The 16,110-nt window shown below is 53.2% G+C and overlaps 1 protein-coding gene across 1 annotated transcript in view; it reads left to right on the top strand.

Moving 5' to 3' along the window:
* The window catches only part of KCTD5 (potassium channel tetramerization domain containing 5), a 22,388-nt gene extending 7,121 nt beyond the window's left edge, over positions 1-15,267 (top strand). The window contains exons 3-6 of the mRNA XM_011376611.2: positions 1,301-1,392; positions 3,492-3,587; positions 6,646-6,771; positions 13,541-15,267. Coding sequence (XP_011374913.1) covers positions 1,301-1,392; positions 3,492-3,587; positions 6,646-6,771; positions 13,541-13,570 — 344 coding nt within the window. The 3' untranslated portion in view covers positions 13,571-15,267. The remainder of the gene's footprint in view (positions 1-1,300; positions 1,393-3,491; positions 3,588-6,645; positions 6,772-13,540) is intronic.
* The last annotated feature ends 843 nt before the right edge of the window (positions 15,268-16,110 follow it).

Genomic DNA, 16,110 nt, shown 5'->3' with positions numbered 1-16,110 from the left:
TGTGTATTTGAAGCACCCTTCCTTTGAGTGTGCACAACTGTATAATTCTAGGCTAAACTTCACAGCCTGTTCCCAATGTGATTTGCTTGGAAAGGGGTACTTAATGTGACCGAACCTCACTGCCTGGCCTTACTCACCTGCCTTCCTACTGCCTCAGAGGAAGTGCTTTCAGGAGAAACACCCCAGTGGACACCATTTCTTGGTTCTGCCCTTCATCAGAATGTGGTGCTTGGAGTGTCCAGGTGGAAGGAAGATGTGCTCTTCAGGCCCATTCATTTGTCCTAAAGCTTCTGGTGCTCATTTGCAATGCCCCTCAGTCTTCACCCACACAAATCTGAGGATGGGATGATGGTCACCAAGAGTCATCTCGAGAAGTGACATTCTAGATGTGGCCTCCCTTTGGGTAGCCCCGAAGAGAGACATCCTGCTGGGAGGCTGCTGTCCGCCCCCACTCTCATCCTCTGTTGCCTTGCCTGGGGACCTTGTTAGGAGGCAGCCTGAGCAGATCTGGCAGGCAGAGTCCATGGCTCCGAGCTCCTAGTGCTGCCGGTGGAGGGACCATGCCATGGAGAGCAAGGGCTGGCCGGGATGACCAGTCATGGCGGCAGAAGACATACTTTGAAACTTCTGGAATACCCATGAGGAATCCCTGAAGCAGAGCCTTTCCAATTTATTCTTTAGAATTCCTAGAGATTTTAAGTCCCTAAGTGTGGTACATTTCAAACAACCATCTTTGAGAGGAAAGGAGTTCCTAAACTGGCAAGAGTCCTGGAACAAGGAGGCACCCCCTCCACCTGCAAGTCTAATGATTGAATAGGGAAACTGAGATGCCGAATGACTGACTCAGGAGACCTGCACACAGCTGCCTGGCCTGGCCTGAACCTCTTATGAAGAGGGTGGGAAGTCAGCCAGCCTAAGGCAGATGGCTGCGGGCTATGGAGGGAAGACGCCTGCGTTCCATCCTTCGTGCCCAGCGTGGAGCTCTGAGTCCTCACCTGCCTGACTTGGGTGCGAACCAGCTGTTATGCACCTGAGCTCTGCTCCCAGAAGGTCACCTGGAGAGATTTGTACAGGAGTGTGTTCAGTAAATGTGCTATTTGTTCATCTGAACCCTCTGCCCCTAGTCCTGGGGAATCCCTCCGAGAGCCAACAGTGTCTGCACCGACTCTTTTGGGGTGTTAGGATGGGGGCTGAGGAGCCTTCAGTGGGCCAGGCACAGGCTGCAGGTCCACAGCAAGGCTGAGTTGAAATGTTCATTCTTTGATCTGCTGAAAATTATAGTTATTTTTCTCTATTTCAGGAGTGTTAGAGGAAGCAGAATTTTACAATATCACCTCACTAATAAAACTTGTAAAGGACAAAATTAGAGAACGAGACAGCAAAACATCACAGGTAAGACCAGTGACCAATGTGCTGGAAGCTTCCGAGGCCTAGTGTGTATGCACGACTCTCACCCTTCCCTCCTCACTGACCAAGGACCTTGTAAGGCTTTAAGATTGGGCTGTCCTGTTTTGATGACTGTCTTCCTCTGTCATCATCCTAGTGCCCAATGGCCTACTCTCTAGCCGCCTCCTGTGGTGCTGCCAGCTGGCACTGTGGCAGGCATGCAGGGCACATTCCAGCCTTGGCCAGCCTACCTTCAGGGAGCTCCACCCCAGTGGGATGGGGCAGGGGCAGACAGCTACTGGGGAGGAAAAGAAAGTCTGTGAGAGCAAGAGAGTGGCAGGGAACGGGGTCCTCCAAGGGGGAGTGAGTGTGTGTGTTTGGGGAGGGCATTGCAGGCAGGGCGCACAAGTGCAAAGGGCTTATGGGCCATGTGCTTGCCCATTCAGAGGGCCAGTGTGGGGCGGAGAGCAAGGGGAAGAGCTGGTCATGAGCTGGGGGCAGGTGGTGGAGGCAGGGGTCTTGCAGGCCTCTGTTGGTGAGTTGAGGAGTCGGCCTTACTGAAAAAGAATGGCTCACTTGGTTCTCTTTGTGCCACCTGTGTGCTTGGCAGTGATGGAGCCTGCACAACCACTCTGCTTCCCATTAGGCCAGTGTTTAAAGTGCTGTGTCCAGCCCCTCAATGAAGGGATGTGCCAAAGGGTCTAAGGTATTATTAGTCTTTGTCTCTGCGCTAGCTCTACCCCTGAGCAGAGTGATAAGTCCTTGCCCAGTGAGTTCTGCTCCTCTAGGAGGATGCTATGAAGTGGACGGTTCCTTAGAGCTGTTGTTATCTGGAGAATCTCAGTTTACTTAAAACCTTTCCCCCCACCACACACACCACCACCATGGGCTTTCCCACTGGGTGCCTCTAGTCCCTGACCAGCCAGAGCTCTTAACCTTTGTTTTCTGAGCTTCCTTCTGGCGGCTAGCTTAGCCAGAGTGGCTGGTCAGGGGCCAGGCCAGGGAGCAGGGCATGCCTAAGTGACACCTGGGAGACCAGGACCAGCCACACACCCAGCACCCAGTCTTCCTGTGGGAGATAGTGGGCACCAGGGCAGTTGGGAGGAGACATTTCCACTGGCTTCCTGGTCATCTCCAGCCAGTTTGCCTCCCCACCACCCCCAAGATGCCCCACTTACGAGCCATGTGACCTGGGCCAACACTGAACCTGCTGAACCTGTGTGCCTCAGTCTCCTCTTGCATAGGGGATGTAGAGGAGCCCCTTGTCACAGGACCTATGTGAGGATTAGAGGGCTCAGGCTGGGTAGCACACCAATGTTGTCTCATAGATGAAAGAATTGTACTTCAGGCTGTGACCCTGTCATTCAAGTGTCACTGGAGTGAGTCACTACCTTAACATCAAAATACAACCTGGAGCTTCTTCAGCCCCTTCCCCCTGGTTACAGGTGTGTTATATTTAGTGGCCACCTCCTCCTGCTGGAGTAACAGCTCTTTGAGGGCAGATCTCCCCAGGGGCTCCCATCACCAGACACCATGCCTGGAATGGAACTCAGGGAAGGTCAGGTGGGTGGCTAGGTCAGAAGGTAGATCAATCTTTTGGAAGCCAGTTCAGCCCAAGGGAAGGCTTGTGTCTGAGCTGTGCATATCTGAAAGCTTTGCTAGGAGCAGGGGTGGGGTTGGTCTTGCATTGCTCTCAGGCCTCCTTGTCAATCCCTCCCCAGCTGATGGATTCAGGGACTTAGTGTGGTTCCTCTGAGGAAGAGAGATGGACGTCCTCGTCCATTCACATCTAGACATAAGTGCTCTTGGCATTTTAGGAACATGACTCAGTTTATTTTGGAATTTAGAAATTAAAATATTTTTGGAGGTGGATGAGGAAGCAGAAAATGGCAGCTGTTCCAGCCTGTTTGTTTTGTTTTGGTAGATGCATTTGGGGCTTCTTTGGGCATTATGACCTGAGCCCTAGAGGTGGAAGGAAACGTTAGCCTCATCAGATCCCCTGTTGGGCTATCCCTGGAATCTGTACCTGGGGCAGGATTGCTGGGACAGGGAGGGAGCAGCAGGTTGTGTGGGGCCTGTCTCACCTGTGGCCCTTGTTCTTGCAGGTGCCGGTGAAGCACGTGTACCGTGTGCTTCAGTGTCAGGAGGAGGAGCTCACGCAGATGGTGTCCACCATGTCCGATGGCTGGAAGTTTGAGCAGGTGAAGGGCCCCCTGGACTGAGTTGATGTGAGCCTGTGGAGCAGTGAAACTTTTAATAACAGAGGGCCCCACCTGAGTCCTTAGGGCTATTGGCCCCAGGGACCAGTAATGAAGCATTGGACACCTGTGGTTCCTAGAAATGGGTCACTGGCACATCTCACAAACAGCAGCCTGCACCTTGATGTTTTTGTGGGGAGGGTGGATTTGTTCATAGAGAACCCCCCTGGGGCCTCCACCCACTGCTTCCTTCCCATTCTTCTCTCTGCAATTCTTCTTCTTACTCTACCCCATTCTTTCGGGGGATCTGTTTTCTGAGCTTCCATCTGGCGGCTAGTGTGTATGTGGTTGACATCCTGAGTGGATCCTGGCCTGGCCCCACCTCCCTCTCCCACCCTTTGTCTGCCCAGCCCCTCCTGTGCTCGATGAGCAGATGGTGCCTTGGGCTCCTTTGTGCTGCAGGTGCCATGAATGCTGTTCGTGATGGGGCTGCTCTGTAGCCCTCTAGCCCCTTTTCTGCCCTTGATTAGAAAGATGCCGCTGATGCTGGTCTGCCTGTACCCCATCACTTTATTAGCTCTGCTGTTGCCTCAGGCTGAAACTGATGTGACAGTGTGGAAGTGCTGGGTCCTCTTCCCTGCTCTCTTTCCCTCTGTGCAGCTCTGCATACTGTTCTCGTCCTGTGCGCCTGTGCTCAGTACTTGTGGTCTCAGAACACGTCAAGGGTGTTCTCTGAATGGCCAGCACCTTTCCCACCAGCTTGGAGTCGCTATTCCACTTTCTTAGGCAGAGACTCTGAGGTTCAGCCTTGTGACTGTGTCTAGCACCCAGCCCAAGGCCTGGTTGTGAAAGGTGGACCCTGGATCTGTGACCTCAGCCCTAGGTAGTGACCGCCCTGCTCACTGGGTCCCCTCTGGTCTCTGGGAGTTTCCTTTGTTGCTAGCTTCCATCTGTGGCATGTTCTGTCCATGGCAAGTGGTCCTGCTGAGAGAGATTGTGAGAAATAACAGGGTCACCCCAGTGCCCCTTCTAATTAAGTCTGCCCCTTTTCTTTAGGTCTTTTGAAATAATGGATTGCATTGTAGAGTGCTTGGAGTCCCCTTAAAATGTCACTAAAGACAGGTGCAGTCAGCATTTGTGTCCCTCTCTCTACCCTTGGACCAGCCACCAGGGCTACTCTGTGTCCTGTTCTGATGATGTAGCTTGCCTCGCCCTTGCACCAGGGAGTCCAAGTGGGGTCCTGTGGTCTGCATGTGTGTTTCTCGTGCTCTGACCCCATCAGAATCCTGCCAGAGACTCACTTAGGACCAGCAGCCTCTCACTGCCCCTCCTGTTGTCCCTCAGTGCACAGCTTGGACAAGGGCTGCGGAAGTGGGAGAGGCTGTCACCTGTGATCTATGAACCAGGTCACCTTTGAGTGGAGCTAAGCACCTCTGTGGCTCCTGCTGAGAGGGAGAGGGCACCTCCTGCCTCCTGCACGGGCGTCTTCCTCCCTGTGACCAGCTTAGGGACTTTGTCCTTAGTTCCTCTGAGTGGATCCCAAATCTATCAAAAAGAGCATGGTCCTCTCTTAAGCACTTTGCCTCGTTTGTCCTTCAGGGACATCCTTCTGCCATTTGATGCCCGTGAAAGCCCAGAACCACATTCATGTTTGTTTAATGAGAAATCTACTCGCAGAAGCAAGAACTGGACCTGCTTGCTGCAGGGCACATGGAGCGAGAGCATGGGCCCAGCAAGGTGGCAGAACCTAACCCAGGGTCACCCAGTGGTCAGTGGTGAGGCCAGAACAAAGTTCTGAGCGAGGTTTTGAAGAGGCTTGGGTGCCTCGTGAGAACATGGCCTCTGGGTGGACCTAATTATAAGTGGCTGCACACCTACTGCCTGATCCGCATCCAGGGCCACCTACCCCTGCAGTCCATAGGTGCAGGGCCTGTCTCCTGAGGGGTGATTGTGAACCTTGAATAGACTTTGCAGAGACACAGGGAGAGCATGTCTGCCCCTTCTCTGTGGGCCCCCTGTGATATTTTCTCCTCTGGCCATGCTGGCCTCACTCACTACTCCACATATGTTCCTTGTTTGGCTGCACCTACCTCCCCACCGTGTCCTTTTCATGTCCCTGCATGCAGAGCTCCCACCCCTGGCCTCTCCTATGTGTGCAGATTCATCTGTAGAGAGGCTGGAGAGTGAGAAGTCTTCCAGGTATTTGCTTGTTCATTAATTATGTCGTTCATGGCCTTAATACAATTTCAGTGGTTTTCTTTTGATTCATTTTACATTTAAAGATACAAAAGTCTTTGGCTCTGAGGTAGGCTAGAGCAAGAAAGTCAGCCCTCAGCCCCAACATGGCCATGGTGGTGACCTGAAGGCCCATGGGGATGTAGATTCACACAGACTGAGACTGAAACATGCAGAAGCCACAGCTTCTTAGCATCTGTATTTGAAATTCAGGCAGGTCTACCATCAGCAGCCTCTGCCTGCTTTCCCTTCCACCACCTTCTTGGTTAGTAGCCGTAGGGCAGGAGGGTCCATCTTGGCTTTTCCTGGGAAGGCCTGGTGACCACAGTGAGAACAGACAGAATGTCTGGGAGCTTTTCCTTGTGTGATGACACATGCGTGTGCTCTGGGCCTGTGCAAAGAGAGCACCTGGTGTGCCAAACTGCGATTCTGCTGTGTGCTCCAAGAGGTCCAGCTCTGAGCACACCACCCCGGCCCTGCCTCCCTCTGCACCCTGCCTAGATCTGTGCTCCCCTTTCCCTGTGGCCAGTCAGCATCTCCTGTGGGCCCAGAAACCCTAAAAAGAGCCAACTATCTTACAAAGAAGGCCTGTCCCACATGAAATGTGCACATGTGGTAGTGTTTAGGTGTGGGTGCGTATGTGCCAAGTATGGAAGTTTCAGTACTTTATTTTCCATGAGTTTATTAAAAACCTCTTGGCTGAAATCTGTCCCTCGTCTCCCTGAATGTCAGCTGTCTTTGCAGTGGGTTTTCACAGGCTGGAGCTTCCCTCCTGGTGTGTGGGCTGGTCCTGTGCTTACATCACACCTTCCTTCTCTCCTCCCAGCTGGTCAGCATCGGCTCTTCGTACAACTATGGGAGTGAAGACCAGGCCGAGTTCCTTTGTGTGGTCTCCAAGGAGTTGCACAACTCCCCATATGGCATGACCAGCGAGCCCAGCGAGAAAGCCAAGGTAGGTGACTGTGGGCTGGCAGGTAAGCGACAGCCACAGATGCTCTGGCCTCCTGCCAGCAGAGCAGGCTTGTGAGGGCAGAAGATGTCCTTTGCAGGGTTCTTTTTCCTCCTCAGAGCTTTATCTTCTCTTGTTCTCATCGCACTACCAGCTGTGCAGGCTTCCTGGCAGTTTGCTCACCTGTGTTTCTTGTTTGTCATCACATAATTCTCGCCTCATGTGTCAGAAGGAGAGTCCTATAACCAAGGATACATAATTTACTCAGGATGTGGGTGATGCAGTGAGAGTTCTTTGGACACTGGCTCTCCTACAGGGCGATCCCCTATGGCTTCAGCAGCCCATGCCCTCCATCAACCCCTTTTCTCATGGACAGAGTTGCTCCTGGAAGTGTTGTGGTTGTGCTTTTAAGTGATGCCACCACTGTGGGCTGTTTTCCTGGGCTTTGGGGCATGGAGGCTGCTGGACAGGTCCCCTGGGTGGTACCTGTCTCAGCCACACTCATCCTGTATTGGGAGTCGAGTTTGGTCTGTAAAAGGAGTGGATCCTGCAGGTGCTATCATTTTAGACTCATGGAGCATTTCCTCGGCCAGTCCCTTTGTAAACTGGCAGTGTTCCTTGGTGGGCACTGGCTCTTCTGTCTCCTGGGGAGGACAGTGCAACCAGGGCGAAAGCAGAACTGCTGTGTCATTTGCTTTTGGGTTAGCCCTGTGGCAGGGAGCAGTGGCTGGCTCTCTCCAGAGGTGAAAGATTCTGGTGGCATCTCCCCTGGGTTTGTTCCTGAGGTCGGGGATTCCAGGACAGACAGAACTCAGCATTGGCCTAGGTTGGCTCCATCTGGCAGGACTTTCAGAACTTTGAGCCAAATAGTAGCCAGACAGCCTTACAGCCAACTCTGAGGGGGACATGGGGGGTCTGCACGGCCTTAGCAGAGCTGGGAAGGTTGGGGCAGGGCTCTCTGGCAGCCCTGGTGAAGGCTTGGGGTGCTGCCTGCCGAAGGGTATTTTGGGTGTGTGTAGGAAAAGGCCAGAACCAGAAGGATTTTAACTGACGACATTAAACTAGGGCTTCCTGGGGCTTCCACAGACTCGGCTGGGGTGGCCTCTAAGCTGGCTACCAACTGCCCAGAACTGCCCCTGGGCTTGAGAACTGATGATAGAGTCACTATGCCCACCGGCCTTCCCAGAGTGGCTGTCCTCCACCTGCTCAAGGCAGCTTTTTCACCACAGAGTGAAGTCTTGTGTCTTTTCACCTGTGATTATCCATGTCCCAGGGCCTCCAGAGTCCTCACATGGGGATCAGGGCTGTTCTGCCACTGTTCAGGACAGGACAGCATGGAGGTCAGTGCAGGTCCCTAGGTGCTTGGCAGCAGATGGGCACTCTGGGGATGAACGAGTCCCATGGCCAGCCTGGGAATGTGCTGGTTGTAGCATCTGAAGTGGAAGGTGACCATACCTCCCTGCAAGCCCCCAGCCTCTTGACGAGGTACATCTCTCTCCAAGCAATTACAGGGCTTTTGTGTAAGCTGTTTATTTTTAGAAGCTTTTATTTCTGAACTTAAAAAGTTTTCATAACTGAGCTTACCAGGGCAGCTGACCGAGCTCATTTCTCTCAGGTGGCTTTTTAGCTACAGAAAAGATGTGTTTGTGCTATGAGGGAGCTCTAGGCGTGACCCCATATCTCTTTGCTGTTGAAAATGCAGCCCTATTTCTCTCTCTAAAAATACTTGTCTCTGAAGCGTGGTGGCCACAGCAACTTCTAAATGGGGGCAGAGCATGGTTGGGGCCATTGGAAAGCCGTAGAAAACCATTGGGGCAGGATTGGGCATGGTGATTTGGGCATACCTGTGTGCAGCCTGATTGAAGCAGTACTTCACGTCCTGAGGGCAACAAGTGTCACTGCCATGGAACTGCTCACCAGGTGCCCTGCCACATGCAATAGCCTCCTGGCACTGACAGGCCAGCCTCCCATCTCAAGGTGGAAGTGGCAGGAGAGAATGGCTGGGGCTGGAATAACTCAGCAAGGGGAACAGTCCACACAAGAGCTGCTATGTCCACCATCAACTGCAAGTTCAGGGGCTTTCCAAACTGCTTTCTGATTTTATGGTTTGCTGGAAGGACTTGCAGAACTCACCACTGTTGGGCTCATGGTTACGGTTTATTATAAGAAATACGGAAATGGAGGGTTCATATATGTCAGGGGAGAGCACATAGAGTGGAGGACAGGGAACCAGCCAGACTCGGGGCTCCTTTGTTTGTGCTCCTCATGGAGTCAGAATGAGTGGCAGCATGAAACATTGCCCACCAGGATGCTCCCCCAGTCTCCATGTCCAGAGATTTTACCAAGCTCGGTCTTTTAGACATGACTGACTGATTGATCGATGATTGATCTCTCACATGCCTGATTGCAGTGTCCAGCCCCTCTGGCCAACTGACCCCGCCCCCTCCCGTTGTTAGACTGTCCACTGTGGCCTGGAGGTTATGACCTCCCAGGAGCTAGGGGCAAAGGTCAGACCTGTGTTTGGGCAAGGTTCAGTTCTTTTCTGCACAGAAGGAAGGAAAACTCTGGCACTTTGGGAGTGCTAGGACCCAGAGATGGGGCAAGGGAGATGCCTGAGACCTGTGTTCCTCCATGGTGTGATCTGGGCGTGTGGGTTTGGGGCCTAGGCCCCAAGATGAGGTTGGTCTGTGCTTTGCTGCACAGCACAGCAGGAGTTCCTGGCCCCATGTGCCCATGGTTGCTGAGGCCTTTCTGGGTAGGCTTCCCTCCGCTGCCTCCCAGCCTCGCTCTGCACTGATGGTGTCCTCTCTTCTTCTCCTCCCTTGCTGCATGCTGTATGCCGAGCCAGAGTGACGACGAGGAGACGGGTCACGATGGGAATGACTCAGATTAAGTGTAAATGTCCTGGTGAGCTCTGCCGCCCTTGCAATGGACCCCGTACCTTGACCCAGCTCCTTCTCCGCCATGTGTGTCCTGTGCCTGTAGTTGACAGAGAACTGTGTAGATCTGCAGTGGAGCCAGCCTGTCTGGGAATGGGCTGTCTGTCTGTCCTCTTTAGATCCTTATGTGGGTGGGATTGGGACCATGCCTCGAGTACCTGAAAACCCTGTATGTCAGACCTCCTTGCCATAGATGTTAGTGGGCAAGGACATGGGACTGCACTTACTTGGAGCCAGGCTACCCCCAGCCCTACAGGCTTCCCATCCTGTCACTGGGCCATGGGCTCAGGGCTGCAGAGGCTGGACCTCGATCCTGAGGCCAAAGCCTGCAGTGCCCCTGCTCGTGGCGCCCTGGACGAGAGATGCTGGTGGAGAGTCTATGTGGGCCCTTCTTCTTTTTGCCCTGTGATGGGAGGGAGACTCTGTCAATGCCCCCTGCTACTTCTCACAGCTGCCACTTATCGGCCTCTTCTCATAGGCCAGTTGGGTTGCAGAACCCAACTGTGTTCTCCATTAGCAGGAACCACTTGGCTTTCTCTCTCATCTTGCACTGGGCAAGTCGCGGCCCAGAGAGGCAAGTTGCAGGCAGATGAGCCAGGCATCATCCCAGGGTCCTCCACTCCCACCAGGGCCCTCAAATGTAAACAAGACCTACAGTTGAGACCCTCAGCCTCCACCCTGGGAGGAGCTCAGAAGGCATGAGGCCAGCTGAGCACTGAAGGGCCAACCATTCGGCAACAAGCAGTCTAGATGGGGAACTTTTACACTTTAAGTAGTTGTTTTTTTTTTTTTGTTCTGTTTGTTTTGTTTTGTTGATTATATAAATACATAACACCCTCAGTTTTGCCTTTTGATCCACAAACCCTAAAATAATATTTACTATCTGGCCCTTTAAGGACATGTTTGCTGAGTGCAGGTCTGGACCAGCTGTCAGGGCCCAGGGGACATAGCACAAGCTCCATCTGTCCTTTTAAACTTTGTAGTAGCCATATTAAGAAGAAATTTATGCTAATACTGTTAATTCAGTGTAGGCAAAATGTCATTTCAATCTAGCCCAGCTTTCTCTGCAAACGGTAAAAATCATTGACATACTTTACTATTCTCACTTTAAAGTCTGTGAAATCAGGTGTGTAGTTTACATTTGTGGGAGCCACATCTTAGTGGCTCAGCAGCATGTGGGCAGCAGGCAGCAGGCCCTGGACTTTGGCCTGGCCCAGTGGTGACTCGTGATAGGAACCCAACTTGGTGCTAGGGGAGCCCACATGAACTTAGAGGAGCCGCACCTACTGGTGGTCTGTTGGGTGCTGGCACTGGGCCAACATCCAGTAGGGACAAAGGGGCTTCTTTCAGTCCCCGTCCCAAGTTATTGATTTTGCATCTGCCAGCTAGAGCTGCTGTGGTGGCCCTCACATGGGTCTGCGCTGTGGGCGGCGCGGGCATGGGCTAATCACAGAGTAGCTCTGGAGCTACAGTGGCCACCGGACCCGCCTGAGCCTGCCCATGGGGTGCTGCTCATGGTGTGTGACCTGCCCTGGTCCCTGCGGGAGGTAGCCCAGATGAGAACTCTGTCCAGGGCAGATGGGGCTGTGACTTTCACAGGTCCTGGGAGGGGGTCTTCTGTCTAGAGAGGGCAGGTTGCCCTCATTAGGAGATAGTTCTCGTGGCATCTGCCCTGGGGGCGGGGGCACCCTTCCTGCGCTATTACCGTGCTCCTAGGCAGATTTCGGTTGTGTGGGCCTCATTTCCACCATTTAGTCCTTTGAACTCAGATACTCCCTCTGCTCTGCTGGACTCTCACAAAATGAGGAGCTCTGAGCTTTATGGGCCCCCACAGGCCCCAGCTTTCCCTGCAGACAGCAAGGATAAGGGGCCAGCAGACCCTCCTGGGGCTGAGACTAGCACCTTGGCAGAAAGGCCCTGCAGGGGCTGAACAAGGATGCACTGTCACCCCAAGTCACCTCTTTAGACCATGTCCCTCTGACAGGGCCTCCTGGGTTTTCCCAGCAAATTCTACTAAACGTAGGGGCTTGCCCTGGTCTGGTCTGAGTTGGGGCACACAGTCTGGGGTACTGCTTTCCTAGCACCGCAGAAGGTGCACCTTGCAGGGGCTGCAGCGTGGGCCATCTGAGCATCCCCAGAGCTCTCAGAGACTCAGGGTCCAGGCTTGGGGACCAGCAGAGAGAGGTATGAAGGGACAGCTAGAGTGACTCCCGAGAACTTGCACCTTCTCTTGAGTCACTCATACGCGTCCTGGGTGACCATGAGAGACTGGCCACTCTGCTGTGGGCAGCCACCCTCGCTGGTGAGCACGAGTTTGTGGGGCATGCAGGGCACTCGCCGCGAGCCTGAGAATTTCACCTGCCGGACCTCTCTGGGAAGCAGTGAACCTCACTCTGGCCAGAGAGTCCGTGTGGGCCTGGGCCTGGCATGGGTAGGGCTGGCTTGCTTCTGGGGCACATCCCCCTGTTGCACTGGGCCGGGGGCTCAGAAGCACACAGTGTCCTAGGAGCCCTATCTCTCTCAGCTCTGAAATTCAAGCAGAAAATGCCCCTAGGCAGCTCACTCTTAGATCGCTGATGAGATCAGGATGGTCATCTTATAGCACTGGGTGGCTGTGGTTATGACTTGTGGCCTTTCTGTCCTGGTTACCTGGTGCTTAGCAGCCATACTTGATATAGTGAAACAGCAATATTTGCCAGTTCCAAAGCCCCCACCGGGAACATAGAGTGGTCCCTCCCCCTCTACCTGGCCTCTGTAGGGTTTGACTGGTAGATTTTACCAGTGTGCAGGCCTGTCCCCAGGTGGCTCCAGCCCTTGAAGAGCTCCCAGCCCAATTTGGAGGTGGGTGGGATCCACAGATGATTCCAGTGGTGAGAGGGGCTGGGGCCGGTGAGCTACTCTGGCCCTGAGATGCCAAGGAGGAGTATGAAGGAGAGGGGCGGTGGACTCTGCAGGGCTGGCAGTGGGGTCAGGTGCATGTTCCATAGAGTCCTGTCTGGCTGCAGCAAGGAGGGGGCAGGCACCTTTGAGGTGGTCAGTCCAGTCACAGGGAGGCCATGCACCGTGCAAGATTTGAGCCCAGCCAGGCGTTGTGCAGAACACGCTGATGGGTGTGGGCATTGGGTGACAGGCCTGGGGGCCCAGGCTTCAGGGTTGTATGTCTGGATGCAGGGTGGAGGAGATGTGGTTTGCAACGGGGCATGGAAGAAGGAAGAGGGGAAGATTGGAGTGGGAGCCTCTGGGATCCCAGAGGCCCTGGTTGTACGTTTGTCTGTACGTTTGTGTCTGTGTACGTTTGTCTCTTCAGCTAGCTGGAGAGAAAGACTCAGGAATTGGTGCCTGGCAGGTGGGCAGTTAAGCCCCTAGGTAGGCTCTGGCACCCTCAGGAGGGGAGCAGGAGGTGGCCATTGGGGGAGATACTGCCAGGGGTCCCTGAGGTCTGGTAAGGAGCTGTACCTCCTTAGGCCATGCGTGCATGTCTCAGCCTCCTGGAGGAAGCCCAGGAAGGGGCTGGGTGGAGGCGAGGGTGTGTCTTTCTGACTTAAGGCTGGGCTAGAGAGTGGGGAAAGTTGGAGGGGCTGTCCCCTTGCATGGGACCTGGAGGTGCTCAAGACAGCCCACCACAGCAAGGGTCAGCTGGGCCGGTCCGCAGCCTATTCTCAGACCCTGGCCAGTGGTGCTGGCTCCTCAGGCCCCTGAGCCGAGATATCTGTAGGCCCACGAAGGTGTCTGGGCTCTGCTCCTTGGAGCAGTGTACTTGGCTCCAGGGCTGCATAGTTCCCACCTCGCTGTCCAAGGCTCATGTCCTCATTCTCTGCATTTGGCATTTTCAGATTTTACAAGAACGGGGTTCAAGGATGTGAGGAGCACAGTTTTGACAGCCGAAGAAACATTTTACTTTTCCCAAGATGCAACGAACTGCCATGTCGAGGAAGCTTGGCCATGAGAAGAAACCTGCTTTTGACAATTTCTCTAGAGATCTGGGTGTGAATCCTTTTTTGCCTCTGAGGTGGGTGGTGAGAGACAGAACCAGCTGTCTAAGACCGGGTGTCCCCACTAGGAGTTGGTGTGCTGGCTGGGTGGGCGTTCCTCTGGGAGCCTCCACTAGGTTTTCCAAGTGCCACACAGGCCTGAGTGCTCCTGACTGACACCTTTAATCACCGAAGATCATTTAAAGGACAGCGTTCTTGGTGCTACATAAACAGCCTGGAAAAGAGCCCGGGCCTCACTGGTAGCAAGTGGCTGCCGTGCTGCTCTGGGCTCTAGATATCCGATGGTCACCCACACTCCATCTGGCCCTGGTCCTCCGGTCAGGGAGTCACTCCTGGGTGTGATTGGCGGTTTCTCATAGCCTTGGGCAGCTTTTGACAGAGGTGGCCTCCTCCCCAAGGCTGGGCCTCCTTCAGAGCCGTGCTCTCCCATCCTGACCCAGCCTGGAACAGTTAAGGCTTCTCCATTTGTATTTTCCAGGCGAGAGACCTTTGCACCCCTTCTTTGCCTGTGTGGATAGACTTCTAATGTTTTTACTTTTTAGAAATGCCTAAAAGTGTTGCTGCATTTTGGATTGATCTATTAAGTCATTTAAAGGGAGGTAGAAATTTTGTCACGTCCATATCGAACCCACGGGCTTATAGGGGAGCTGGCGCCCGTCAGTCAGTGCCTTTGTCTCATCTGGGATGGAGGTCAGGGTGGGAGGCCTGTCCACCTGGCTTCTGGAGCTGAAACTCCGGGTCATGTTGAAAATTGGATGTTTACAGCGCATCACAAATATTTCTCTTTCTTGCCAGCTTTTTCATTTTTTTTGTATAACTATGCAGTTCTCTCTGAAACTTCTGGGATGTTTGAGACTTCACTCACAACCTACACGGGCTTTGCCCACCTGACATGACATTGGAGCTACTAGAATTTCTTTAAAACCCGCTATCTGCATGCTTTGAGAACAGACTTTTCTGAACTGGTTGTGGGGACTGTCAGAGTCTTGAGGACCTGGCTCAAATCAGCAGCTTTCTGCTTCCTGACCTCGGGCCTCCGGGGGAGCTGTGCACACTGACACCGGGACTGCTGACACGTTGGGCGGAGGCTCTGACACGTCTAGTTTCAGATGCCGCCAGAGCCCTTTTCTTTTTTGCCAATAACCTGATTAACCGAGTTCTCCAGCACCTAGGACTTACCTCCTCCTTTTTGTAAGGTCTGTTGTATGTTGTTAAATGTTTGGCTTTAACCGTTTATAGCAACCTTTCTATAGGGCACATTTAGCCCCTGGTGACTTGTTCTCCCTGCCGAGCCCTGGGAAGAGGGCGGCCCTTGCTGGCCTTGAGGTGTACTTGTGGGGCACTGCTGGCTGCTTAGCGTTGTTAAATTTGTGACCTTGACATCATAGATAGGCTTGTGGTGTTTTTTTAATTTAAAGATATTAAGACTTAATTCACTAAAATTTATTCTAAAGGGATATTTATACTTTTATACTTTTTTAGGTATCTGTATTTTATCAGCTTACAGTTTAATGCCTAAGTTTCCCCTGAAAATAGCAAATAAAATTGTGTATTTATGAATGAGCAGAGCAACTGTTAGTGTCTTAAAGTGCATGAAAAAGCTCTTGGTGATCCCGGGCACAGTCAGTGGCCAGGGTGGAGCCGGCTGTCCACTTGTCTGTTGCTGTCCAGCCTGGGGACTGGTGAGGGCTGGGGCTGGGGGATTAGTGCAACACATGCCCATCTCCCACCTTGGCCAGGCCTGGCCTGGCCACCTCACCTACCTCTTACTGTCTCATCCCTGGGACAAGAAGATCATTTTTGAGTGACTTTTTAAAAAGTACTTATGCCTCATCAAGTTAAGCATGTCCACCTGTCTTGTCTCTCACTCTGGCCAGAAGTGCTAGCTTCACATTCCTCCAAATCCTAACTCCCTCCCTCCCCATAGCCTCTCTGGCTTTCCCTGATGGATGGATGCTTTGTGAAAGCTCCTGGGATGCCCTCCACACTTTGGGGAAATTCATGTTCCTGTGTCCCCTGGAGAGCTCTGGCTCCCTGAGGCTGGCTAGAATGTCCTTGACCCCAAAATGCTGGAGTCTCAGGCTTCTCAAACTTCCAGCCTTGTCAGAGTGTCCATCCTGTTTCCAAGTGTGCAGCCAGCTTGACCAGGGGTCCCAGGGTCCTGGGGAGACTGCTGTCCTGCCTGCCCAGGCTGAGGATGGCAACTCCCTGCTTGGAAGCTAGCTGGGCTCTTGGGTGCTCAGGGTACAGCTCGGGGCACATGGAAAAGGACTCCAAGTTCTCCAAGGAGTTTGCTTTCAGAACAGACTAAATTTGGCATCTCCCAGCTTCCTGACGCCAACAACAAACCTGGAACTTCCTCTAGTTCCCTCTGCCAAGCAAGTACTTGGGAGAGGCCCCAGAGCATCTCA

This window comes from Pteropus vampyrus, unplaced genomic scaffold, assembly GCF_000151845.1.
Source record: "Pteropus vampyrus isolate Shadow unplaced genomic scaffold, Pvam_2.0 Scaffold300, whole genome shotgun sequence".
Lineage (NCBI taxonomy): Eukaryota > Metazoa > Chordata > Mammalia > Chiroptera > Pteropodidae > Pteropus > Pteropus vampyrus.
Note: the sequence above shows the minus strand (reverse complement) of the source record. Positions and strands in the feature narration are given on the sequence as shown.